Consider the following 10,870-nt stretch of genomic DNA (forward strand, 5'->3'; position numbering starts at 1 on the left):
AAATCTTATATTTAAAATATTGAACATTATCGCAAAAAATTAAAAGAAAAATAAAATTTTTTTGAGTCTGACAAATAACTCAGACCGTAAAAATAAAAGAAAATCTGTAAAAAAGAGTTGACCCTGCAAGCCATCACTTGAATTTCGGACTAAAAAATTTCCTATATAAACTTTTGAACTTCTTCAGCTTACAACTACAACTTTTACCCGTTTTTGAGCTATTTGAGCACATGAATCTAGTTGTCGTGTCGAAAAACACTGATAATTCTGATAAACTTATCACGTATTTTTTATCACTAATGTTTAGGCCAAAAATTACTTACTCTTTGTCTATTTAATGGAATTTTACTCTTGTCTTTTTTTTTTTGTTTTTTTAGCAATCGAAAGAATTTATCAAGCCTGAGATCTCAAGACCATAATTAGATCAATTAATTGCGGCTTGTTTCCAAGGTATTCGAAGAACAACAAGTGATAAGCAACACAACTTCTGCCAACAATTGATTAGCTTAACTTAATTTTTTAAAACCTAGATAAAATAAAATTAGCGAAAAATCAATAATAAATAAGTAATTATAAAATCTTTTACTCAAGTTTCAGTACAATTCAGTATCGAATAGGTTTTATTGATTGCTATAAAACGGTAACGCAATTCCTGCGTAACAATCTCATGAATTATTTATTTTTGAATGGAAGTATTACTCAAATTAAATTACTAATGATGCTAAATTTCTCGGGTAATTTAGCTTTTAATGAACCTACTGCTTCCGCAAACTATTAATACTGTACTTTGGCCACCCTAAGTACTACGTCACTCCGAGGAGAAGCTTCAAAATTCAGATCACGATAATTATTTACAGGATTGTAAAAGATTCAACGGATCAATACTGACCCCAGACGATGAGAAACTTGAAGTTGAAAAAAAAAATTTTTTATTTCAAATAAAATAAAAAGTTCTTTTATTTATTTAATGAAAAAATTTTTATTAATAAATTCGAGAAAAGTCCATTTTATTAAATAAAAAAAAAGGTTAAAAAAAGATTTGTTCTTTGGCAATCAGAACGGTAGTTTTTGTAAAAGAAAAACAAAAATTGTCATTTCTCATAAGACTTTTGATTTTATTGATATATTTTTTTTTGAAAAATATATAAAAAAAATAAACAATAAAAAAAAATTTTTACAAATTGAAAAAAAAATTCTAAATTTTTTAAGAAATTGTGATATTTAATTTTTTTTTTTTTTTTTTTTTTTTTTTCAATTGTTTGTTTTTAAGTGGATCACTAGAAATTTTCTATACTTCCTTTTGAGGAATTTTAAAACTCCTTTTCCTAAAAAAAAAATATATAAAAAACATCAGAAAAAAATAAAATAGAAATTTTATCCAAAAATATGAGAGCCAAAATTTTTTCCAACTTTTGAAAGCAAAAAAGCTATCGAAATTTTTGATTTTTTCTTTCACAAAATTTTTTATCATCAATCCGCCGTAAAAACAAGCGGAATAAAAAAAAATTTTTAAATGTTAATTTTTCACCAAAAATTTTTTTACGTAACTTGTTCTAAATTTTAATGAACAAAAAAAATGCGCGATAATTCAATGTGGTTGAATATTGGTATTAAATTATGCAAATAGCATTAAAAAAATGAATATTTAATAATTGTTGATCTCAAAAATTAATAATAATTCAATCAATCGATAGGTTAATAAATAATATAATTGATGAATAGTAATTAAATGGAATGAAATTAATGAATGATTTATTAAATTTGATAATGTAGATTGAGTAATGAGAAGCAAACGCCATCTGGGATCATAAATAAACCGTAGAATTTATAGGAGTGTAAAAAAGCCTCGCTGGAATAGAATCAGTATGTTTAAATTTAATGATCTGCATACACGAATTACAGAATTAGTACAAGTGGATAAATATTGTTTTATATTAGCGTGCTGTTGTTTTTTAATTTTGATCAATGTATTCATGTTTTCGCGAGCAATTAAATGTTAAATAGTAATTTGAAATTTGTCCTGTATTATCGTGGGTTAATTTCAATTTTCGATGAAAAATCCAACGAAAAATAAATTACAGATGGCATTAAATAAAGTTATTTTGAATGTTGGTGGCACCAGGCATGAGACTTATAAATCTACACTTAAAAAAATACCAGCTACTCGATTATCAAGGCTTACAGAAGCACTTGTTAATTATGATTCAAATTTGAATGAATATTTCTTCGACAGGCATCCCGCCGTGTTTAATCAAGTCCTTAATTATTATCGTACCGGCAAGCTTCATTATCCCAGTGATGTTTGCGGTCCATTATTTGAAGAGGAACTTGAATTCTGGGGTCTCGACTCTAATCAGGTATTTCTTTGTTAATTCAAAGCTTGTGATGATCAAATTTTATTTTTAAGTTTCGGTGGTTAACTTTTATTTCGTAATTTAGACAATTTTTGGAAAATTCAAACTTCTCATTTTGGAAAAAATATTTTTTTTAAAAAACTAACAGTGAAACATCACAAAAAAAAATTTTTTTTTTTTGCTTCAATTAAAGAAAATATTTACTGAGAAAAAAAAATTTTTTTTTTTTGAGAAAACTAACAATTCAAATAAAAAAAAAAAAAAAAAAGTTTAAATCATTGTTTCTTTCATAAAATTTCATTGAGTAAAAACTCATATCATGTTCCAACTTAAAGAAAATTAATTTAGCAGATATTTATTAAATTTTAATAATTTTTTTAACAAATAAATAATGAGAAAAAAATGTAAAAAAAAAATTTCAAAAATTAAAAATGCAGAAAATTTTAAAAATTCAATAAAAATAGTGTGAAAAATTTTTTTAAAAAAACGTTGCTGCTTATAATTATCCACTTGCTGTAATTAAACTAAAAAAATCCACTTGAACTTGACAACTCGCATAAAGTATCCCTTTAAACGTTCCCCCTTACGGGGCATGCAATTTGTAGTCTAATCACATAGCAAAAAGCTTGTTTAAAATTCAGCAATAAAACTCTGAAAAGCAATTTATATTCGAAACAAAATAAAATTAAAAAGTTAAGCTGTTGAATAAAAAAAAATGAAATTAAAATAATTTATCTAAAGTGAAAAGTTTCTCACACATTATAAAAAGCTTAAGGAGTCGTATAGTTGGTAAAGTACATCTCGTATGTTAGACTGGGACTCCATCTCATTTTATTCTATTGAATTTCATTTTGTTTATTTTTTTAGTTGAGTATAGCCAGGCTAGTTTATTTTTCGACTCGACTAGATTTTTACTCCACACTTCTTTGAGAATTCGTGCCAGAACTTGGTACAATATTCTTCGGTTTTTCTATTCTCATTCTTCGCCTCGGCATGTGATCTCTCACCTATACCCCCCTCTCACATTATGTGTATACTATCGTATAGTACTATAGTACAGTGTAGTATACATATCCATGAACGAGAAAGTTTATCGTAGAAGAGCACAAGAGCAAGACGCGTTAAAGCGCGACGGATGTACCAATACAACAAAAGTTTCGACCGAACTTGTCAATTCACCCGATCCAATATTACTGATAGTGATAACTCAACCCACTATCATCTTACCGTTATAGTTGTACTTATGCTCATACTTATAGTAATATCTATTTATACTCTTGTGCACATTTTATCAATGATAAATATTCACTCATTTCAAAGTAAAATCCCCGGCTTCGATAGAAATTCTATTTTTTTTTCTTAGCAATAATAAAAATATCTGGGACGTAATATCCTCCCAATCTTTTGTACTGGGTAAAATCGTCGATTTTAAGATGTCATAAAATGTAAATGGTATGCCAATACTAAGAAATTTTAATATTAACAATAGTTAAGCAATCAAGCAATATGCTTTAATATTTTTTAAGGAGATAACAAATTTTACAATAGTTGAATTGGAATGTTTCTCAATTAGTGTGAGTGATGGTCGTGCACAGCGCTAGACTCCGAGTTTATGTAAATGTTAAAGGACATGAGTACTAGTTTACCTCGGATAGCGTAGAGGGAGAGTCTCTGACTACCATCCAAAAGTTCTGGGTTCGATTCCCGGATAGGACGAAAATTCCGATTTTTTTTTTCGGTTACTGTATAGCTACCAATTAGTCCAACCTCCCATTTCTCTCCCTCCCTAAAATTTCTTTTAAAAAAACCGGGTGTCAATTTTTACAATAGTTGAATTGTAAAGTTTACAAACACATATTGTATAATTTGCTCTATATTATTCGACTTTTTAAGTTTCTTGCTAGCCTTGTTTGTTGGATAAAATTTACAATAGTAGATCGTAAAAATTACTAAATGAGAAGTATAGTTCACCGTTACTATTTAATTTAATAAAAATTACGATAGTGAAATAGTAAAAATTCCTTCAATTTTCTTTCCGTACTTTTCTGTAATTTTTGCATTGTATTTGTTAATAATTATTGAAAAAATTGTAATTAGATCAGGAGTTTCCGAATGTCCCACGGTTACTGTGATTTTAACGGTAATATTCAAAGAAAATTTCTTTCTGTGTAGATAATTTTTTCCATGAATTTAACAGTAAATTTTCGATGTAATTTTGATCCGTATAAATCAAAAGTAGTAAAATTTTCTAAAAATTTTGTCTACAGATCAACAAACTCCAAATCGACATTATTTAAGCATAAGTATACATTTTATGACTTGATTAATAAATCTATATCAAAACTGTCTAGAATCAATTTCACTAAAAATCTGACAACAAAGTATTCGAAAAAGAAGAAAAACCCAAGAAGAGAAATGAAATGGATTTTTTCTCCGAAAAATAGCTAAAATAAAATAAATGTTCCAGGTTGAGCCGTGCTGCTGGAGCACTTACAGCACTTACAAGGACACAAAGGTGACCCTTGCGATTCTCGACAAGCTCGACGTGGAGGGTATGAAGCTGTCCGAGCAAGAAATAGCACATTTGTTCGGATATGAGGAAGAGTACGCGCGTGGAACGTTAACACGATGGCAACGTCTAAAGCCACGTATTTGGGCGGTGGTAGACGAGCCTTATTCATCAACATTTGCCAAATATATTGCCTGTTTATCCATCCTCTTCATTTGTCTCTCAGTCCTATCATTCTGCCTGAAAACAAATCACGGGGGCAGTAATCCGCGAGCGTCTTCCGCTCGTAAAGCATTTTATTACGTCGAACACGTTTGCAATGCCTGGTTTGCTCTGGAAATCATCATCAGGTGTCTCGTAAGTTTATTTTTACTCATCCGTTCGGTCTCATCCCACATTTCTAATCTTTCATTTGATCCATTGTGGATTTTATACGTTTAACGCTGCTGCGTACCAATCCACCAGTTGGAGCCCCACCAGTCCACGCCGTTAAATTAATCGTAATGACCACTGAGCGCTCTGTCATTTTTAATGACTTTTTTAGGTCAGTCCCAGCCTCAAACGGTTCGTCGTATCCCCGGTTAATGTAATCGATATGGCAGCGACACTCAGCTTTTACACCGAGCTTTTCATGACTAAATCAAACATTTACCTAGAGGTCCTCTCGATTGTCCGCGTGCTCAGACTCTTCAAGTTGACCAGGCACTCTCCAGGACTGAGGATTCTTATCCATACTTTCAAGGCTTCTGCTAAAGAATTGGGACTTTTGGTCTACTTTCTTGTTCTCGGAATCGTGGTTTTTGCCAGTCTCATTTTTTACGCTGAGCGATTGCAGGTAATTTTTTTTTCTCTTATTAATACATAGGAAGAAATTTTCTTAAAAAATTTAATGTTTAATTTATCGAAAAAATATTTTTACAAATTTAATTAGCCAAAAATCTTAAAAATAACAAGTAGGTTTCATTAAACCTATTCGTTAAAATTTATACATCAAATTTGAGTTATTTTTTGGGTGAAAATTTTTTTTTTAAATAAATTTATTACTACTTTTGAACTTAGTGACTAATTTTGTAAATTTTTTGGTTGAATTAAAGTACGCAAAGTTTCATTGAGATCGATTGAGAATTGTGGGTACAATTCATTAGATGTAGATGTGAAAAATTAATAAGAAAATAAAAAAAGAAAAATAAATAAATAAATCAATTTATTTTGTCGCGGTTGCTTTGTCATCGGACAGTTTATTGTGTTATTGAAAAAAAGTTTTAGCGTGAAAGAGAATTCAAGCGTCAGAAGTAATAATAATATTAAAAAAAAAAAAAAAAAAAACAATGTAATATTTTGTGAACTGTCAATATGTGAGTAAATAAATACGGGTTGCTAAATGTGTATATATGTTTAAGAGTATATGTAAGGCGACTTTGGTATTCCAATATAGGAAAATCCGTCGAACGACTTCAATAGTATACCAGAGGGACTTTGGTGGGCACTAGTAACCATGACGACAGTTGGCTACGGTGACGTTACACCCAAGACATTTCCTGGGATGTTTGTCGGCGGACTGTGTGCTCTCGCCGGGGTATTGACTATTGCCCTACCGGTGCCCATTATCGTCAGCAATTTTTCTATGTTCTACTCACACAGCCAGGCACGCAGTAAATTACCCAAGCAGAGAAGAAAAATTCTACCCGCGGAAATCCCTCGCCGACGTAGTCAGAGGCTCAATCAGCTCAAGATCAACGACCATTTCGAGACTTCTTTTGGTGACGGCACTGACCAGGTAATAATCATTTACCCTTCTTATTGATAACCCAATTATTTTCCGATCCCTTTTTTTCCCCATCTGTAATCTAAGGAACCAAACCATGTGTACGATATTTGAGAATTGTTTTTTATCTTGTAGGTCATTTATATTCTTTAGACCCAAAAATTTACAGACAGTTTGGTAAATCTAAATTCTTTGTTAAATTCATTATTGCACATGACTGATCTTTAATTGCTTCTTAATGATATGATAAAAGCATGAAATCCTTTACTCATAAATTTAATTTATGATGATTTCGAAGCTTTGAGTAGACTAAATTTGAAAATCCTTTTTACTTGAGACTTCTGAGAAATTAATTCTACATTATGAACATCGTCATCATAAATTTTAAATGTCTCTTCGTTGAAATATTATAAATGAAATAATTACGTCTTTGAGATAAGTTTCTATTAACTTTTAAACAAGCACTCTTAGTTGATAATAGTGTATTACATAAACAAAACATTTATTTGACTTTATGTATCATGCATACGGAACAATGAATTTTAAAAATCATTTTGTTGTTTCTTACACGGAAAGATAATTGAAGGAATTCTTACTATTTCACTATCGCAATTTTTATTAAATTAAATAGTAACGGTGGACTATACTTCTCATTTAGTAATTTTTACGATCTACTATTGTAAATTTTATCCAACAAACAAGGCTAGCAAGAAACTTAAAAAGTCGAATAATATAGAGCAAATTATACAATATGTGTTTGTAAACTTTACAATTCAACTATTGTAAAAATTGACACCCGGTTTTTTTAAAAGAAATTTTAGGGAGGGAGAGAGATAGGAGGTTGGACTAATTGGTAGCTATACAGTAACCGAAAAAAGAAATCGGAATTTTCGTCCTATCCGGGAATCGAACCCAGAACTTTTGGATGGTAGTCAGAAACTCTCCCTCTACGCTATCTGAGGTAAACTAGTACTCGTGTCCTTTAACATTTACATAAACTCGGAGTCTAGCGCTGTGCACGGCCATCACTCACACTAATTGAGAAACATTCCAATTCAACTATTGTAAAATTTGTTATAGTTCTATTGGAAAGATACAGAGGCAGCACTGGAAATTTTAATCTCTTACTTTTTCCAATAGTAAGTTGTAAAATTTCATGAATAAATAGTAAATTTTTTTCTAAAATATTTGAAAATTTGTAGTATTAAAAGTACAGTCCAGCGTACCGTAATTTTTTTTCCGTGTACAAAATTAATTAGAAAAAAATGAATTGCAGAATATTTAATCAGAATTTTTCTTCCGACAGTCAATTATATCCCGAGCAAACGAAGAGGAGAAATGCGAGGAATAAGTTTTATTGAGTGAATGTAGCCAAACATTTCAGTATTTTTCCTGTACCGGATATCAAAGTATCAAAGAGAACAAGTGATGCGTCTCTTTGTAGCGCATGAGAATGAAGTATAAAAAGGGAAACGTCGAAAGGAAGACGAGGAAGCGAGATGAATAAACCCAGAGGGTTCTAAAAAAAGAATTGCTAAAGGATTCAATTGTTTCCTAGAGACATTCTTGGTATGATAAAAAGAGTTAAGCAAAAAAGGAAAAAAATAGCCTGGCTGGAAGAAGAAAAAGGAGAGGGAGCTGAGCGAAGAAGAATTGACTGACAAATTCCGTGGTGGATTTCTGCGTCTTTACCCCTTGGATTCGAGAAATGTTAACGCAAGAAGCCACGTAAAAAAGGTTTCACTCACCCTGTCACCCTCGTGTCTATTTGCGGATAAAAGATCCTAGAGATGTTTGCAAGCCGATATCCTTTTTAGTTTAATACTTTTTATATTTATTTTTCGAGAAAGAAAGGTTATATTCTATCCCAGTTCAATTTCCAAAGAATTGCATTCTACTCGTTGCATTTAAATTTATTTTAGTTTTTATTGGGTAAAAATATTTTTTAGTGCTGTGACCAGGGATCGAGTGTTGATAAATTTGTATATCCAGTTCATTATTAAATTTTAATTTTAAATAATTTATAAATTAATTTGTGGTTTAAATAAAATTTTTTTTAATATAAAAATTTAAATATCTTCAACTAAAAAAACTTGTAAGAAAAAAGCCAATTTTATATCTTCAAAATTTTTTTCTTGATTTTTAAAATCTTGAATCGAAGTCTATAATTTTTATCGAGATATTTAATTTTTTGGAGCAAGAGGCTGAATTTTCTTAAAACAAGAAGATTTTCTTGACAAATAAATTTTCTTGGCTCAAAATAAATATTTCTTAAAGCAAAAAAATTTTGATTGAATAAGTGAAATTTTTTGTGTCAAAAAAAAATTTTTTTTTCACTGAAAAAAATAATCAGGAAGAAAAATATTCGAACCAAGTAAAGTAATAACTTATTTAATATAAAATTGGTATCACCATGAATCAATTTTACGGGCCTGAAACTAAGAGAAAAAATTACAAGGAGAAAAATAAATACGTCCTTTATTTGAACACAATAAATTACTCGATTGAAGGATAAAATTCTTGAATAAATATTTTTTTTTTACTTCCATCCAAGAATTATAATTTATTCATTCGAATGTAACTTTTTCTTTGATCAAAGAATGTAAATATTTTGAAACAATATTGAAAACTTGAAATTATGCAAGTCAATGTCTTTATGAATTCCAACATAAGCAGACTTTACATTATTATAATAATTATATTTATTATTATTATTATTATTATTATTATTATTATTATTATTATTATTATTATTATTCTTGTAGAAAATTCAATATCTTCTCCTACAAGTAAACATAACATACTAATTAACGATGATTTCCAAAATTTCCATACATATGAAATGTGAACGTATACATGAATACGAAATGAAATTGCAAGTTCCCGGTCCTGTCAGTAAAAGCCAAATAATTACCCAAACATTAATCCACAAATGGAATGAGTACAATTATAAATAACAAAATAATGACAGTAATTGATAATAAAAAACATATACGTCTATCAAGTGTATAATATAATGAAAGTGCGGACGAAATAAAATAAAACAGTAAGCGGGGCGAAAGAAGACGGGTCTGTGATGGTATGGTTGTCATTAACTACATGACGCTGCCACGGACGGCGCAAGCGTCGCATCGACCAGCCGCTACGTCACTCACTGAAGTATCCGGCTCTGAATTCGCCACTCTGGGCTATACTGCTCGAGCGAAAAAGCATCATCTGGCTGGCTCCTGGCGTTGACAATAAGAGTAACTGAGACGGAAATATACACCGATGCACATATATGTGCTTCAAGAAAAATCTGGATTATGATTATGATTATCATTATGGTACAGCATAAAAAACTTAGAAATTTCTTTTGAAGTAAGCTGACATGCAACAAAAGTCAAGTTTTTCTATTATCCTCCTTTTCATATCTTTTGTCTTGTCAATTCAATTGTACCTCGGGTATCAAGTGCCATTATAATTCTCACTATCATTTTTATTGTAACTTATGAATTATTGAATTACAATGCTGGGTAAAACGGTCCGCCAGAAAAATTCATTAATTAAATGGAACTTTTTTAACGGCGTAAATAAAAAACATGTTGTTGTTTCTTGGAAAATCCGCGAAGCATGAACAGATGTTTATAGTGGATTAAAAAGTTTCATTTTCTAAAAATAGGAGACACGAGTTTCCAAGGTTCTATATGGAGTCGTTGATTACATTTTCTTTCAAAAAAGTTAGTTTAAAGTTTGAATCAAACTAAATAGTTGTACTCCTTCTTATTTTGATCTTCTGTTCTAAAATTCGGAGATTTTCGCGTAAATTCGGTGCGTATTCAAAGTATCTAGAAAATAATGACAGTGTTGTAAATGACTTTAGTTTTACGGTGTAATTATTGTGTAAATTTATACAATTTAAAGTCCAAAGATAAAACACATTTTGTACAATTTCAAAGCAACAATTATGAAAAATCATAATTAATTTTTTATTAAAAGAATCTATACTGAAGAATACGTGACGAGTTTTCTAAAAATCTTACCAGGTAGTTAAAATACTTAAATGCATTGCACAATCATGTTTAAGAAAATTAAAATAAAAAAATAAACACCCTGGTTTTGTATAAAATTAAGTTTTTTTTTATCATGTATTTTTATATGAAATGAAATTTTTCCAAACAAAATTTGTATTTCAAGTAAGCTAATTTTTTTTTTTTTTCAATACGAGATTTGATAAAAAAATAATAAAATCTAAGAATTGAA

The 10,870-nt window shown here is 29.7% G+C and overlaps 1 protein-coding gene across 1 annotated transcript; it reads left to right on the forward strand.

Moving 5' to 3' along the window:
- The first annotated feature begins 1,774 nt into the window (after positions 1 to 1,774).
- On the forward strand, positions 1,775 to 10,870 carry LOC141532812 (potassium voltage-gated channel protein Shaw). Its single transcript, XM_074251331.1, has 5 exons — positions 1,775 to 2,357; positions 4,822 to 5,220; positions 5,408 to 5,698; positions 6,299 to 6,640; positions 7,935 to 10,870. The coding sequence occupies exons 1-5, from the start codon at positions 2,052 to 2,054 to the stop codon at positions 7,977 to 7,979; spliced, it is 1,383 nt and encodes a 460-aa protein (XP_074107432.1). The 5' UTR covers positions 1,775 to 2,051; the 3' UTR covers positions 7,980 to 10,870.

This window comes from Cotesia typhae, unplaced genomic scaffold (genome assembly GCF_013202065.1).
Source record: "Cotesia typhae breed Kobodo isofemale line unplaced genomic scaffold, CoteBio_Ctyphae contig_69, whole genome shotgun sequence".
Classification (NCBI taxonomy): Eukaryota; Metazoa; Arthropoda; class Insecta; order Hymenoptera; family Braconidae; genus Cotesia; species Cotesia typhae.